Source organism: Octopus sinensis, linkage group LG13 (genome assembly GCF_006345805.1).
Source record: "Octopus sinensis linkage group LG13, ASM634580v1, whole genome shotgun sequence".
NCBI classification, from domain to species: domain Eukaryota; kingdom Metazoa; phylum Mollusca; class Cephalopoda; order Octopoda; family Octopodidae; genus Octopus; species Octopus sinensis.
In genome coordinates this window covers 44182458-44201302 of record NC_043009.1, presented here as the reverse complement: position 1 = coordinate 44201302, position 18845 = coordinate 44182458, and the positions used below count along the sequence as shown (strand labels likewise).

The following is an 18845-nucleotide window of genomic DNA, read 5'->3' as shown; positions in this document are numbered from 1 at the left end:
TTTTTACATGCCAGCGGCACGGAGGCCAGGCAAGGCTGGCAACGGCCACGATCGGATGGTGCTTTTTGAATAAACATATATATTGGATATCTATAAATTACAGAAATCACTAAATATATCCCCAATGGTTGTTATATTTTTTTGATAACATAATAGGTTAGATAGGATGATGCCTATATTACATTAACCAATAATATATTGCGCATGTATAGTAATATTACTATCATGAAATTAGCATTAGCTTATCTCACTCTTCCTCACGGGAGCCCTAGGAACCTTTTGTGGAATCCCTGTTGAGAAAAGTTGGAGTAAAGGGTAAAGACCCACTTCAGTCATGAATGACCATGAAATTGCACCTAGGAAGTTCCCCTCTGAGGTGCAAGTCCAAGCAAATTTGTTTATGGAACACCAGCAGTCGTCCTTGTATACCAGCCTCTCCTCTCCATGCCACTGATGGTAGCCAAGGGAAAGGTAAATGCCAATACAGCTTGGCACCAGTGACATCATAACTCATTTCTACATCTGAGTGAACTGGAGTAACATGAAATAAAGTGACTTGCTCCAGAACACAACACAGTCCAGGAATCGAACTCGCTACCTCATGAATGTGAGACAGATGCTCTAACTACTAAGCCATGCACCTTCATTTCAACAGGAATATGATGAAAATATAAAAGAAAAAGGGTCATGCTAGGCAACATAGTTGTGGATAAATAAGATAGGATAACTACAGAAGAAACACCTTTAATCATATATCTACTCAATCAGGACAGACCTAGGACTGAATAACAATAACAGCAGCAGCCTGCCATTTTATTGGTATTTCTCAAAGAGAACAATTGAAAGAAAATAGAACAAAATGCAATGAAATTTCCATTAAAAAGATGGTTGCTGAAAATAATTTTAGATACACAATTGTTTATAGTTTACATGTATTTTCGAAGAGCATTAGTAATAAATTGATGATAATACCATTAATTCTAGGCATAAAGCCAGCTTTTGTAAATAGACCAGTACAATTGATTAGACTAATCCTACAAGCTGCTGCTAATAATTGGCACTGAAAGCTGGTGCGAGTATATCAACTAATTAGTTATAGATAGCACTGAAACAGAGATAGGATAAGACCTTTTTGCTAGTTTCATATCATCTTAGAGCATACAGAAACGAAAATAGGCGAATGTCAAGATTTAGAACTTTTTGATGACTAGAAACAAAAACAAAATAAATAGAAAAAAGATAAATCCTTTGTTATTAAGAGATTTTGAAATGGCCAAGTTGATAAAGCACTTAATTTGAGGGTTATTTGTACTGACAGGTCACGAGTTCAACAACCAAAGCTAGCATTTTGTTGTGTTTGTGCTGAATAAGTAATTCTATGTACCTTGAACCACTAGAATGGTGAAGAAAAAAAATTTTTTATTGGCCCGTAGCAAGGTGAAGCCCTCCGATTCAATTTAAATCATGCATATCCAGCTGAAATATTCTATATATTTTATGTTCAAACTGGCCAGATCCAGCCTCTCACACCTACCCTCCATTGTCATTCTAAAAATAAGCGGCCAATCATCAAAGTTTCAAAGCTATGAGATAATGAATGATTAATTCAAAACTATGTAAATAAATATGCATTATATTTGACAGGTTAATTAATCTGAATGCTAAAGGGTTAAGGAGTAATTTACCTTTCCTCAGCCATATCCAGCCCAAATTGTTTTATGTTCAAACTGACCAGATCCAGTATCTCATACCTACCCTACAATGTTATTCTAAAAATAATACATAATTAGTTTTTTTTTTAATGTGAATAAATAAGCAATACATTTGAGAGTAATCTGAATGCTAAAGAGTTAACCCTTTCATTACCAACCCGGCTGACACCGGCTCTGACTCTGAGTACCAATATCTTGTTTTCATAAGTTTTGAATTAAAATCTTCCACCAAACCTTAGTCACAATTTATGTTCCTAACACTAGCTGAATGATAACTAAGTTATTTTACTAAATTCTTTGTTATATTTAAAGTAATTGAAAGAAACACAGAGCATCTCAAAATAAATACAGTAATGAAAGGGTTAAACTTGTTAAAATTGTCAAAACTTGTTTTAACATTCACTTTTCTCTGCTTGCAATCGGTCAAATGGAGTTTATCAAGGCAGATTTTTTATGTCTAGATTCCCTGCCTGTCAGGACCCTTAATTGTTTCTAAAGCAAGGTTTATATTTCCTCCACATGGTTTTGCAGAATATTGAAAATAAATGAAACTGCTTGTATGAGTGACAATCATTTACATCTATCACACAATGTCAAGAAAAAGAAATGCAAACACACACACACACAAAAGGCTTCTTTCAGTTTCCATCCACCAAATCCATTAACAAGGCTTTAGTCAACCTAGGGCTGCAGTAGAGGATGCCTGCTAAAGGTGTCTGTAGGACTGAACCAGAAACTAGCGGGTTACGGAGCAAGCTGCTTAACCACACACGCATTATATTGGTTTCAAATTTTGGTACAAGGCCAGCAATTTTGGAGGAAGGGCTAAGTCAATGACATCAACCTCAGTGCTCAAAAGGTACTTCTTTTTATCAACCCAGAAAGGATGAAAGGCAAAGACAACCTCAGCAGAATTTGAACTCAGAACATAAAGACGGACAAAATGGCATTAAGCATTTTTCCTGGTATGCTAATGATTTTACATACATATATATATATATACATATATATTACATGTCTCAAGGAACCCTTACACAAAAAAAATTATATACCATATCTTTCTCATATTTTTTCATCGTAGTTCACGTGGTATATATATATATATATATATATATATCTGTAAATGTAATATGTGACAATTATTCGGTAGCCATGATAAAACTCGGAGTTTTGGATGTCGGGGTGGAAATCCATGCTGCCTTCTCTTCAGTTATCCGGCCCTCGACATCCGAAACTCAGAGTTTTATTATGGCTACCGAATAATTGTCACATATTACATTTACAGATAAATTCCTCTATTTATATAATATTGAGGTCTCTTTCTTTCTTTTGTTGTCTTACCATTTCTATCAATATATATATATATATATATATAAATAAATATACGCATATATATACATATATGTTATACACCACTATAAAATGGTCAAAACTTTTCACACAGGAACTTAGTTTGATTTGAAAACCCCACTAGAATGGGAGAAAGCGCTAATACATGATCTAAGTTATATGATGTATAAAAAATGTAATATACAAATAAATATCTGTAAATATAAACCATCCGATTTTCTGAGTACCTCATTTCTTCTAATACATACATATATATATATATATATATACATACATACATATGTTATACACACATATATATACACATCCGAGCATGATTGTTACCAGCATTGCCCACTACACTCTTGGAGTGGTTGGCGTTAGGAAGGGCATCCAGCTATAGAAACTCTGCTAGATCAGATTGGAGCCTGGTGCAGCCATCTGGTTCGCCAGTCCTCAGTCAAATTATCCAACCCATGCTAGCATGGAAAGCGGACATTAAACGATGATGATGATATATATACATACACACACACATATATATGTTACAAAGATGATAGCTAATTAATCAGGTGAAAAGAACAGCAAACATAATACCCATCTGACACCAACCAACTAGAGACCACTTTGGTTTCTATAATACAGAATCTCCTATTTCAAAATTTAATTTAAGTCCAACCATCATGTTTTTCAAGTAAAAAATGTTTATTAGGATATATTCCAACTACCAAATAAATAAAAGCAGATCTGTCATTATTAATTTGACTTCTGGGATATAAATGACTGATGTGTATATATATATATATATATATACATATATATATACCGGTCGTCTTTCTTCTAAATTATATCATTGTAAGGGAAAAAATTTTTTTAATATTCTTCAGACATATTGACGCAAATATATATATTTTTTTAACCTTTAAGCCTTCTGTAGTTTTTTCACTTTTTACTATTTTCTATATATTCAACCACGTGCTTTCACAAACCAACTTTCTTATCTATATATATATATATATATTCTTTTCTTTTATTTGTTTCAGCCATGCTGGAGCACTGCCTTTAGTCAAACAAATCGACCCCAGGACATATTCTTTGTAAGCCTAGTACTTATTCTATCAGTCTCTTTTGCCAAACCGCTAAGTTACGGAGATGTAAACACACCAACATTGTTTGTCAAGCGATGGTGGGGTACAAACACAGACACACATATCCGATGGGCTTCTTTCAGTTTCCATCTAACAAATCCACTCACAAGGCTTTGGTTGACTCGAGGCTATACTAGAAGACACTTGCCCAAGGTGCCACGCAGTAGGACTGAACCTGGAATCATCTGGTTGGTAAGCAAGCTACTTACTACACAGTCACTCCTGCGCCTATATATATATATATATATATATATAATATATATATATATATTCTTTTCTTTTATTTGTTTCAGCCATGCTGGAGCACCGCCTTTAGTCAAACAAATCGACCCCAGGACATATTCTTTGTAAGCCTAGTACTTATTCTATCAGTCTCTTTTGCCAAACCGCTAAGTTACGGAGATGTAAACACACCAACATTGTTTGTCAAGCGATGGTGGGGTACAAACACAGACACACACACACATATCCGATGGGCTTCTTTCAGTTTCCATCTAACAAATCCACTCACAAGGCTTTGGTTGACTCGAGGCTATACTAGAAGACACTTGCCCAAGGTGCCACGCAGTAGGACTGAACCTGGAATCATCTGGTTGGTAAGCAAGCTACTTACTACACAGTCACTCCTGCGCCTATATATATATATATATAAAATAGTTTGGAATTTATTCAATCCTAAAAGCTAGTTATTTATTATCAAAGTTAATTGAAAGTGGTAGACAATGTGTGTCATTAGATATACGGTCATGAAAGGGTTAAAAATAGCACAATTAAGGCTGTTTGCCTCCAGTGTGTTTAATACAGCTAAAATTCATTTTATCTGTTGCACTATTTCCACATCGACATATTTAATTAATAGTTCTTTGCTTTTATGAACTTGTATTTCATATCTATTCCTGTACTTAACTTTACATTAAGGAGTGAGATATACAATTTCCTGTAATTCGGACTGCCCCATAGTCTCAGCAGAAAGGCATTACTCTGGAGGGTAGCAAGGGAGATGAGATATGCTGCAACAGTTACTTTGACTCAAAGGGCTCACACTCACATATAGCCATCTCCATTCCAAAAGCAGTGAGCAGGGATATGGTCTGGGGACCGAGAACGCCAGAGGTCTTCACTGCCACAGGTTCAACCATAAACCTGTCAGAGGGCAACCGATACTTTGCAAGTTTGCTTTTGTTAGCCTGACGGGCAGCAGAGCCTGGGCTGGTAGCTGAACATACCAAATTGCCACTGGAGAAGGTATCACAGCATGTGGAATCCCAAATGAAAGGCCTACTGCCACGGAATGGAAAAATTGCCATACCATAAGGCCTTTTACTGTCCCTTCAGTCTAGATCTGATTGCTTGAGCAGGAAAGGGAAGCCTGTGCTGACTAGGCCATGCTTTATGATCTTGTTATGAGCTGCACGGCATGGAAGGTGACCAGCACTCTGATGGCATGACAGTGAGTGGAGGCCAAAAGAATCCACAGTGGGTCTGCAGTGGCATTCATGAGGTTCACAGATCTGGAGGCCTTGCTTCAGGGAAACATTGATGTGCAGACAGTGGCTATCAAACCAGTTGTGAATGATGGCACCACACTGAGCCAGGTCCTGCTGTGAGACTCAGTTAAAAAATTAGGCATTGGTTAGGTTTCAAATTCCGTAATTCTTTCATATTTTATAAACTAAAAATATACAAAATTAAAGCTAATGTTAAGAAATTTGATTCAACATGCACATGACTCGTCATTTAATGTCCATGTTCCATGCTGGCATGGGTTGGACTGTTTGATCGGTTCCAAAAGGGCTGAAAACTGTACTATACCTTGGCATCATTTCTATAGCTGGAGGACCTTCCTAATGCCAACCACTTGAGTGCTTTTTCATGGCACCAGCATTAGTGAGGTCATTATGTAGCCTGCAAGTCTTTAAGATACCCTTTGAATAAATGGGATTACGACATGGAGTTTAAAGTGAGAGGGAAGGGTCCAGAACAACAACAACAAAAAAATTAATAGTACCTGTGTTTCAAAGAGCCAACCTTGTCACATTCTATGTCACTGAATCACTCTGGAAACTATGTGAAGGAAACACATATCTGTGGAATGCTCAGCCACTTGCATATTAATTTCATGACCAGGTTGTTTTGTTGATCAGATCAACTGGAACCCTCATCATCGTAATTGATGGGGTGCCAGTCTAGTCAACTTGTTTTGTTACTAAGGGCATTCATTTACAGCCCTTAGCTAACCCTTAACTGTTTTCCAAGTAAAGAATTCTCTTTTATGTCACTTGCCTTTGAAAGTGCAAAGCTACATGGTAATTTGTTAACCTGGAATGTCTTTTGGTGTTAAGGTACAAAATGAGTATAAGGGAGAATGCTTGTAGTGGATCAGGGGAGGGAAGGAGAGGGTTGGTAATTTCGTAAGATTGTGAGAAGATAATAACAGATGGTTAGAGATGGGAGTAGAAGCGAACAAAATAAGTAAACAAAGGTGATGGTGAGGTTGATGGGAAATATCAGTATGGGGGTGAGTAGGAGAGATAGAACTGGCTCAGAAAGGAGGGTAGATCAGAAAGTAGGATGACAATATACAAATATATATATATATATATCAGTTTCAAATTTTGGCACAAGGCTAGCAATTTTAGGGGAGAAGTTGATTACATCAACCCCAGTGTTCAACTGGTACTTATTTTATCGAGTCCTGAAAGGATGAAAAGAAAAGTCAGTTGCCCCCGGAGGATGGATGGATATATATATTGAAGTGTAGATATGCATACAGGCTTCTGATCATTCATCTCTGTTCAAAACATTTCAATTTTTGCTCAAGCAATCATTCTGGATTTGACATTCCCACTATCCATTGGATGTCTTAAAACTTACTCATATCATTCTATTTTATAATTTGAACTAGCTTAAAAGCTGTACACTGTGCAGAGGTTTCAGCTGATTCCTGCAGAGGGCTAATTGGGCGAGTAACCCAAAACTGAAAAGAGCAATAATAAAGCATTTATTGGTACCTTACCAATAAGGTATTACTTTAAATTCAGTTTAAATGAAGAACTTGTACATTCACAAATTTTTAGAGTTCTTTTAAAATTTGAATTTTCAGCTATCATCATCATCATCATCATTTAGCATCCGTTTTCCATGCTAGCATGGGTTGGATGGTTCAACTGGGGTCTGTGAAGCTGGAAGGCTTCATCAGGCCCAGTCAGATCTGGCAGTGTTTCTACGGCTGGATGCCCTTCCTAACGCCTATAACAAATTATCATTGTTAGCCTATAACAAATTATCATCCAGACTTGATCCCAATGCTAGATGTACAAGAATCAAATGAAGGGCAGATTTTCAATCCCAGGATCATCTCGATTCTAAAAAGGTATAATAAAACTATGTAGATCAAATTTAGACTGAGATACAGGGGTCCAAGACAGACAGACAGAATTTTGTTTTTACTATTATAGACAGATATAAGATAGGTTTCAAATATCAACAGTATATTCTAGTTTAGATCTGATATAAGTTTTGTGCAAATGAAGTAAGAATTTATGTTTTTATTTCAGAACATTTTGAAAAGTATTGTGATCAGAAAAAAAAAAACTAGTATTCACAAAACATAAAAATTAAATATTCTAACTATATTAATATAACATGACTGGATTTTTATTGTTCTTTATATCATTAAGTTTCTTTTAATATTTCTTATTAAAAGCCAAGAACAACACAAAAGAATGAAGGAATTGCTTTTAAATAAGCATTTTGTCTTATACTTTTAATTTTATTTTAAGTAAGTTATCAATGATTCCATGAAAGGAGTCAATGATAAAAGTCTGCTAACCCCAAACGTTCTTATTTCTGTTAATGACATTGGCATAGACCAAAATTGATCCATACATACACCATTATTGTTAAAACTCAAACAGAGGTTTAACAAGAGACAAATCAAAAACAAAACCTGGAGGCAATCATCATCACCTGATCGAGCTTGTTTGGATATTTTTAACCTGTACACACCATCCATTAGTCAGTCTTTCATTAGTCGACGGAGGTCTTTGGGGAGGTATCCAGTATCTCTGGTGACTTGAGCTACATATGTTGTGCTCGGGCGACCTGCTCAAGTACAGGCATGCTTTGACATCCATTGCAGTAGGTCATTTGCCAGCAATGTCCTACAAACCAATAACTAACTGAATAGACTAATCACGTTACAGAATTAATTCCTGACAAACAGTCCAGAGTCTATATTTTTAATCCACCATTTAATGTCCACTTTCCTGTGCTTGCATCTGTCAGATGGAATTTGTTGAGGCAGCTTCTCTATGGCTGGATTCCCTTCCTGTCACCAACGTCACTTATTTCCAAGTAAGGTAATATGTTCCCCCATGGCCAGACGTGTTTTGCATGGCAGACCGGAAATAATGAACATCATTGTTTGTATAATGGTGATACTTGTTTACAACCATCACACAACATCAAGAGTACTTGCACACACAATATATATATATATGACGTGGAGGCGCAATGGCCCAGTGGTTAGGGCAGCGGACTCGCGGTTTCGATTCCCAGACCGGGTGTTGTGAGTGTTTATTGAGCGAAAACACCTAAAGCTCCACGAGGCTCCGGCAGGGGATGGTGGTGATCCCTGCTGTACTCTTTCACCACAACTTTCTCTCACTCTTACTTCCTGTTTCTGTTGTACCTGTATTTCAAAGGGCTGGCCTTGTCACTCTCTGTGTCACGCTGAATATCCCCGAGAACTACGTTAAGGGTACATGTGTCTGTGGAGTGCTCAGCCACTTACACATTAATTTCACGAGCAGGCTGTTCCGTTGATTCGGATCAACCGGAACCCTCGTCATCGTAACCGACGGAGTGCTTCCATATATATATATATGAGCGCTAAGAGTACCATACGAGTGAGATTGCCTGAACAACAAACTGGCCTTTGTACCGGTGGCACATTAAGCACACCATTCGAGCGTGATTGTTACTGCGTTGCCTTACTAGCACTTGTGCTGGTGGCACATGAAACGTTCGAGCAAGGACGTCGCCAGTGCTGCTGGACTGGCTCCCATGCAGGTGGCACATAAAAAGCACCATTTGGACATGGCCGTTGCCAGTACCACCAAACTGGCCCACGTCCCGTGGCACGTAAAAGCACCCACTACACTCTCGGAGTGGTTGGCATTAGGAAGGGCATCAAGCTGTAGAAACTCTGCCAGATCAGATTGGAGTCTGGTTCACCAGACCTCAGTCAAACAGTCCAACCCACGCTAGCATGGAAAGCGGACGTTAAATGATGATGATAATATATATATATACACAAACACACACACGTTATATACATGACAGGCTTCTTTCATTTTCCACAAGGCTTTGGTCAACCTGGGCTTTAGTAGTCCTACGGTAAAAGATACGTGAATCTACTATCTATAAAATTCTCTACCTATCTACTAAAAAGCCAAAGTCTTCAATTGAGTTTGAAGTTTACAAGCACAATGAAAAAAATGAAAACACTATGGCTATTAAACAATATTCAACTTTATAAAAGTTAATATTCTTTCCTTCGGAAATCGCTACAACTGATATAAATGGATGAGGAAATAATATAAATAAAACACTGAGCCATCTACAATGATTCAAGTCATCTTACAATTAATTAGTGTATTTATTCACGTATAAGTCACACAATTTTAACTGGAAAAAAACTTGAGTGTGACTGATACAGGAGTCAAAGCTAAAACTATGAAGGGGAAGAGATTGGGCATATCTACACAAATATGCCCCGTCTGGACTTTGTTTCCTCATAGCTTTCAGAGAAATGGATAGGGGATGCATACATATACCTCAATTTTCGAAATTTCATATTTATAGATATATGGTATGCCTGTCTGTAAGTATATGTGCAAGCCCACCATTTTTTCCTTTTTTCCCCCTATTAAATTTCGATATAATCGTAATCTACAGCATCTGAAAGGTATTCATAGGAAATTTCATAAAAAGATACCTATTTTTCTTTAAGTTATGAGGAAACAGGCGCGCTCGTGTGAATTTTCCGAAATTCATTTCCCCACTCTTGGAAAAAAAATTTTTACAACAAATTCCGATGTAATCGGAACTACATCATCTGAAGCAGATTTGTAGAAAATTTCATTCAAAAATATCCATTTCTCTGGAAGTTATGAGGAAGCAAAGTCGATAGTGGAGGGCACACTTGCTTAGTTAGGTGTGCCAAAATTTGTACAAAGAGTTAACGGTAAATTAGGGGTGCGACCTATAAGCAAATACGGTAGTTGTGCAAATTATAAAATGCAACAGTAAAAATTCGTTTTGACAGTCAGAGACACACAAGGATGATGAAAATGCAGTAAATCACACGATTATATAATTTTTTATGATTAACACAAACGGGGAAGACAAAGCTGGAGAAACCAGTTTACTGAATATACAGGTAGAAATAAAAGCTACAAACATTTAGTCTATATAGATGCACACAGCATAAATATATATCTCGTTTGGGGATTTGGTTTGCAAAATTCTGTGTGACTTCGTATGTTGAAGCATATTCTGTTGTGTCCGGGGAGAGTCATTCTCTGTTAGTGCCTGATTTAACACACTCACCGGTAAAATTTCCACTCATTTACTTATTGAGTGGAAATTTTACCGATGAGTGTTAAATTATAAGGTACTAAAAGAGAATGGCTCTCCCCAGACACAACAGTAAACAGATAGATAGATATGCTAAGAGATACGAATGTTAAGTCTATATAAAATCCATTAACAGATAAAACAACCAGTCAACTATATTCTAAATATATATATATATATATATATATATAACATCTATTAAATTTGTCGAGAATAATTCATGTTGACAAAAGTAAGGAAATACTGTTATTGCAAAGTACTTTAACCAAGTGAAAAGCAATAAAACATTGAAATGAGTACAACGGTTATAAATACACACACACGTGCATCTATCTACCTATATAGATTCATACGGTGTATATGCACACACACAACTATATATATATATATATACATACACACTCCCTACTAACGCGGATAATACGCAACAGGAGAGATCGCTCGGTATCAGAAGTAGGGGAGTCGGACGATATAATTTGTCTAATTTTCAAAAATAGTAGAGAATTTTAGTCTGTATCAAAACGATATTATATTAAAAAAACCCAAAACACGAGAACAGCCAACACTACCAACACTAAATATTATAACACGGGTGGGTAGCTCAAGATGTGAGAAATAACAGTAAATTCTCTCTCAAATATACACTCTACCGTCTCGAAAAGAGGACACATTGGGACGTGTAGTTTAGGATATACAATGTCCGAAACAAGGACGGGATGGTGGTAACTGGAAAGCCTTTGACCATAAGTCTATTTGATCACGCCTGACCTGTCCAACAACAACAACAATAATAATAATAATAACGAAGATAATGTTTATCAGAATGATAAAGTAAATTTTTTACTGCTGTTTCTAGCAAGTGGAGCAACTTAGTGGCTATTTCGTTCACTCGTGGTGGCGGTGTGATGGTAGTTGATTAGTCCCAGGTCATTTCCTGACAGAGCAGGACCTATGTATAAGTATTGGTATCTTTGTTGTTTAGCTCCAGACCGAAATCGAGTAGACATAGAATCAAAAGCGTTCCATCCGTGATCGTTCAGTTTTTCTTTTCCTTTTTTATTTCTGCATAGCACAGACAGCTTGTTTTTAGGTATCCTTCTTCAATTAAGACAGTACTGGGTTAAGGAAAATATGACTTGTTTTTTCTAGCAGCTCGTGTGACCACGTAGAGGCTTATTCCCCTGATCAGTAAATATACATTTCTTTTTCCGCAAGTTTTTCTACCTTAAATCATTCTAACTTTCATGTCAAAACGATTATTTTATTATAGAGGTTGAAGAATAAATCTTAAAAATTTGAGCAGGCTGTTATTATTACGTTTAAGGAGATAAAAAAAATTATATTTATAAACACGCGCACACTCATTTCTTATATAAAGCCTGATATATATTAGAAGTGATAAAAAAAATGAGATTACACGATGTTCATGTCTACAAGATGTCTTAGTAAGTGATAATATACTCAAATTATTCACAAATACGATGTTTTTGGCTTTCATTTAATTATGAAACATTGCCATTTAGACTTATACGGGGGAAGAGAAAATGAGTTTGTGTGATGTTCATGCTTTCTTTCCGAGGACATTGTTAGTAACTTGATATAGTTTGCTTCATTTAACTTTTGTTTATGAGCGATAATTTGCTCAAATAATAATAATAATAATAATAAGTCTCATTTGAAAAGGATCGACAAAAAGCATGAACTAAAATTACAAAGCAAGCTTCTTTTTTTTTATTAAATAACATAACGTACAACAACCGACTCTCGTTTGGCGTCTAAGCACATACATACGTATATATATACATATATATATGTATATATATCTGTATAGATAGATATAAATATATACCTCTATGTATGTTATGTATATACAATAACCGTTACAACTTTTAAGGTTAAAAGCATAAATATAGAATGTTAGAAATTATTGGAGTGCCATTGTGGATGATAAAAGTAAAATTACCAATCGATAATACGTTACTTACAATTCTATTTTCCCATTTTTTTCCCAATTTTTGCAGGCCTCCACGGTAACTCGGATGGCAGCCATTCTACTTGGGAGCAGAAATGTTTTAGACGCCGGAAGAGGAAGTGACGTCACAGCTTGCCGCTCTGTTTCTGACCAACGTGGGACCCATTTTAATTTTTGCATGTCTGAGCAATTTGAATTGTTTGCAATTTCATAATATTGCTCTTACAAATTTGCCGGTCGAGGCCAATACGTAAGCATCTACATGGTTCCTCAATCTGGTAGAAATAGCAGCCAAATCTCCATCAAGTGACACCTACCTTACTGTTTAAAAACAGAACACATTGGAATAACTTGGTTATTCTCTGTTGAACAATTTAAGTTTGGGAAATGATCATTTCGAAAAATCTTTGGTAATGATCTGGGATCTTTTCGGTTTGAACGGCAGTTTTTAACATAATTTCGGATCTTTTCCTTTTGAACGGCACATGTCAACACAATTTCTAGTTAACTAAACACTTTAAAACTTCGTATACTGGTAGAATGTGTCAAAATAAAACATTTTTTTCTCTTGACTTTCTTCATAAAATTGTAATTCGTTTGTTTAACGTAGTTTAATTTTTCGAATTTTAACCAATCAATTGCCTCTAATTGAGCTAAAATCATTTGCTGCGTCTAAAACTGAGACAACATTCTGTCACTAACCCTAAACCTAACCCTAACCCTAAATTTTAGCCTTTCGTATTTTTTTCTTAATTGTTAAATTAATTTAAGGATAACAATTAAGAAGAAAAAAAAACGAAAGCAATGGAAAATAATTTAAACAATTAACAAACAAAATAATTCTATAATTTTATACACACGCTTTCCGTATGTATACATAACGAAAGGCTAAAACGAAAGCAAAAACTCAAAACGAATAATTTTAGACACGCGTAACAATTAAGAAAAAAAACACGAAAGGCTAAAATTTAGGGTGAGTGTTAGGGTTAGTGACAGGATGTTGTCTCAGTTTTAGACGCAGCAAATGATTTTAGCTCACTAGAGGCGATTCATTGGTTAAAATTCGAAAAATTAAACTACGTTAAACAAACAAATTACAATTTTCTCAAGAAAGCCAAGAGAAAAAAATGTTTTATTTTGACACATTCTACCAGTATACGAAGTTTTAAAGTGTTTAGTTAACTAGAAATTGTGTTGACATGTGCCGCTCAAAAGGAAAAGATCCATAATTTCTAGGTAACTAAAAAATTTTAAACTTTGTATACTGGTAGAATGTTTTTATAAAACATCTTTTTCTCTTGGCTTTATTGAGAAAATTCTATGGTTTGTAAGATATTTGTTGTTTTTTTTCTTCAATTTCTGCAATTTCAACCAATCAATGACGTATATTGAGATAAAAAAACATTCTATGCCATATGAATATGTCCCTCATTTAAGAAACAGATTGAGTTTATTTACATTTGTGAAGAAAAAAAATACCCTTCCCCCCACCCCTAACCCTAAAACAGATTGAAATACAATAGATCGATACTAGGGTTATAATTATTGGTGACAATTTCATATGACACCACTAGAAAAAACTGCCGTTCAAACCAAAAAGATCCAGGTTAAATGTTATATATATATGTGGAGGTTGGGTATATTTTGATCATTAGTGAAACAGAACATAATTCAAAAAAGAGTATTTAATGTGTTATATATGCAGGGTCGATGTTTATATAATGTGTTATATATGCAGGGTCAATGTTTCTTTTATTAAAGGTGTTGGGGAAAATCCCTAGAGGTATTTCTTTTTACTCTTTATGCTTTGAATTCAAATCCATCCCACTGATATCAACTTTGCCTTTCCTCTTTTCAAGGTCGATAAAATGAAGTACCAGCAAGTACCGAACTGAAGTAGTCGGTACAAAACTGGCAATTTTGAAGGAAGGGAGTTTACTGAATACTTTCAATTTGGTACTTGATTGACACTTCATTTTATAGACCTCAGAAAGAGGAAAGGCAAAGTTGACTTCAGCAGGATTTGGATTCAAAGCATTAAGAGTAGGAAGAAATAAATATCTCAAAGGATTTTTCTCGACACTTTTTATAAAAGAAACATCGACTATATATATATATATATATATATATATATATATATATATATATATACATACATATCCGGATATGTCTTATAACCTCCAGTAATAGAGAGCGGTCTCTATATTTCATTCGATAACTACCATCTCTGAAGAGTGAAGGGTTACATAATCGGGCTGTTACCTAACACTCCGTTGAACTCCTAGTGCAGCAGACACTGATTGGTAAGATCGGTCGTAATGGATATATAATACTGTACACTTTGATTAATATATGCATATATATATATATATATATATATTACAAATAAGAAAATGGAGAAACACATTACTTGGTTTATCAGCTTTAGGATATTAGAATGTTGACTTATTTAATTATCAAAACTACAACCATAATAACATACATATTTACAGTATAAAATTCAATACATTTAAGATAAGAATACAAGTAGTTATTAAAAAAACCCTAATATAAAATGTTAGAATCATTAAAATCACTTACAGCTGTTTCAGCCTATGGAAAAAAGTAATTTTTTGTGCCTATACTTGTCAATGATATTGAGATTGTAAGCAGTTAAAAATGAGGTACTTATTTACATCCATAGGCCTCATCAGAGATTATAAAGTACTTTCAAAATATAAATATATACATGAAACAAGATACACATACAATTTAATATATATATAAATATATATCTATATATACATAAGCAAATATATACACCTATACATGTACATAAATACATAAATAGGCACAATTAAACATACGTACAAGCATATAGACAATTAATTATATATATTGGAACATACATATATATGGATAGAGGGATGGAATGACAGACAGACAGATAGATAGATAGAAAGAACTTAATCGTGGCTTAACCATTAGGACGTTAGATATATAATGATTTATGGTATTTATTTGCTTTTTAGCATTCTGAATTAAATCCTACAAAATGGAGCTCTGCCTTTCATCAATCCGCAATTAATTAGATATTTATATTCCTATAATGAAACTTAGGTCAGTACTCCACAACCTTTTTAGGATCTTTTCCTTTTGAACGGCACTTTGTAACATAATTTCTAGGTAACTAAAAAGTTTTAAACTTCGTATACTGGTAGAATGTGTTTATGAAACATTATTTTCTCTTGGCTTTATTGAGAAAATTCTATATGTTGTAACATATTTTGTCTTTAATTTCAAGCATTTCGGCAATTTTAACCAATCGCTGACGTCCATTTAGGTAAATAACATTCTGTGCATAATGAATATGTCCCTCCTTTAAGAAACAGATTGGGTTTATTTACATTTGTGAAGAAAAAAAGATACCCTTTCCCCACCCCTAATCCTAGAACTAAAATAGATTGAAATGCAATAGATCAATACTAGGGCCATAATCATGGGTGACATTTTCATTTGACACCGCTAGAAAAAAATCCCGTTTTCCGTAGCGGTGTCGTATGAAATTGTCACCCATAATTATAACCCTAGTATCGATCTATTGCATTTCAATCTATTTTAGATTTAGAGTTAGGGGTGGGGGAAGGGTATCTTTTTTCTTCACAAATGTAAATAAATCCAATCTGTTTCTTAAAGGTGGGACATATTCATTACGCACAGAATGTTATTTACATAAATGGAGGTCAGCGATTGGTTAAAATTGCCGAAATGCTCGAAATTAAAGACGAAATATGTTACAACATATAGAATTTTCTCAAGAAAAAATAATGTTTTATAAACACATTCTACCAGTATACGAAGTTTAAAACTTTTTAGTCAACTAGAAATTATGTTGACATGTGCCGTTCAAAAGGAAAAGATCCCCTTTTTACATTTGCAATTCACTTTCTTTTCAAAATTCAGCGGCACACCTGAACTAAAAATATAACTAAAGGTATAGGAAAAAAATTATGTACAGTTTACACTGCGGCACACATTGCATCGTCTCGTGGCACACCTATGTGCTGCAACATACTGATTGTGGAGCACTGACCTAGATATACATGAAGTTGTTATACGATATGTGATAGAAAGAGTATGTTTGGGTGATTATAGTTTCTGTAAAAGCTGTTATCAGTGCAAAGGAGAGAGTTTCAAAGAAATTGAGGTGGTATAACTTGGCTCAAGTCCAACGGGGATTCCATTGCTTGTCTCTCAAACAACACCCTCCAATGTCATCTTTAAATTGATGTTTCAGTTAATGTTTTAGATTCACTGAAAGAGATTATTATTCAATTATAAAGTGCATTAAGATATTTATAAAATATTAGACCTAAAAATGAAATTGTCTATTTAATTGTTTTATTGTTATGGATACTGATGAACAATACATCTGTAATTTCCGCCAGCCTTACCTTTATATTTTCTTAAGCGCCACTCAACCAATGAACAATGTTCTAACATCATTAAGAAAAAACTAGGAAGGACATATAGTCTTTTGTTCATGCGGCTAAAGTATTAGTACTTATGCACTAGGAGTGGGGGAAATCCATGGTTGTAGTTTTGATAATTAAATAAGTCAACATTCTAATATCCTAAAGCTGATAAACCAAGTAATGTGTTTCTCCATTTTCTTATTTGTAATATATATATATATATATGAATATATTAATCAAAGTGTACAGTATTATAATCCTCATGATTATTATGGAAGGGACATACATACAACTACAAATGGGAAATGAAACTAGGTCGCTGTGAGCTTACCTTATTTCACACTACTAATAAAAATTGTTTGGAAACTGATGTAAAAGAAGCAGAAATCAGAATTTAAAAATAGAATATATTGATAACGTGTTACGTATGTGGCAGGGAAACTTGGAAAAGGCAGATTTATAATGACAAAGGAAATATAGAAACTGATATTATCTCTTGTACAACTTGCAAGATGAAAAACATAAAATTCCCGCCAAGGCAACAACAAATGGATCATCATCATCGTTTAACGTCCGTTCTCCATGCTAGCATGCGTTGGACGATTCGACCGGGGATCTGGGAAGCCAGGAGGCTGCACCAGGCTCCGGTCTTATCTGGCAATGTTTCTACAGCTGGATGCCCTTCCTAACGCCAACCACTCCATGAGTGTAGTGGGTGCTTTTTACGTGCCACCTGCACTGGAACCAGGCGAGGCTGGCATCGGCCACGGTCGGATTGGTGCATTTTACGTGCCACCTGCACGGAAGCCAGTCGAGGTGACACTGGCTTCGGCCACGATTCGGATGGTGCTTTTTACGTGCCACCGACATGGAAGCCAGTCGAGTTGGCGCTGAAATCACCATCACTATATTCTGATTTCTTAGTTTGGATTGAGCAACAGCTTGGAATCACCAGATAAACAGCACAAGCATTTTCATGATTCTAACTTTACTATATACAAACCTGCTGATTGAAATCAGGCTTAACAAGGTGCATTGATATATCACATTACAACGGCAATCAACAGATATGGATGGTGGGATCATATATATGTGTAACCTGCAATAGAAACAACAGGTGGCCAGCAGATCTTAAAAGCCACCTTAGCGACCATGACAGGGTAGCATACACCTTTAAGATGAGAGGTTGTCATACTCATCAAGGAAAAATTTGAAAGGGAATAATTAATAAATTTTTCCCTTATGACGTTTTTTCACGCTAACTACTTGATGAATTCTTATAAAGATTTTATCCTACATTTAAATTGTAAATTTAACCGGAATATATTCAGTGCTGAATTTTATTCTGAATAAACACGAGTACCGAAATGCAATTTGAAAAGCCTGCCTCTTACATAGATATATAAGTGTAAGCGATTTCTATGTACTATGCTGGATACATTTGGTGTTCGTCTGATATGTTGATTTTTGTTTATTTTTATATGTCTTGACTATGCTTGCACTGATGAGTGAAAAGTGCATTTTGTGCACTAATTACGAAATCATATGATATGCAGCTAAGTCTGTTTTTAGGAGGCTCGCTTCAAGA

At 35.2% G+C, this 18845-nt stretch overlaps 1 protein-coding gene across 1 annotated transcript in view; it reads right to left on the bottom strand.

The window, feature by feature from the left end:
- Positions 1-12925, bottom strand: part of LOC115218251 (THO complex subunit 2) — a 192947-nt gene extending 180022 nt beyond the window's left edge. Inside the window, exon 1 of the mRNA XM_029787996.2 lies at positions 12817-12925. Coding sequence (XP_029643856.1) covers positions 12817-12881 — 65 coding nt within the window. The 5' untranslated portion in view covers positions 12882-12925. The remainder of the gene's footprint in view (positions 1-12816) is intronic.
- Positions 12926-18845: the final 5920 nt, after the last annotated feature.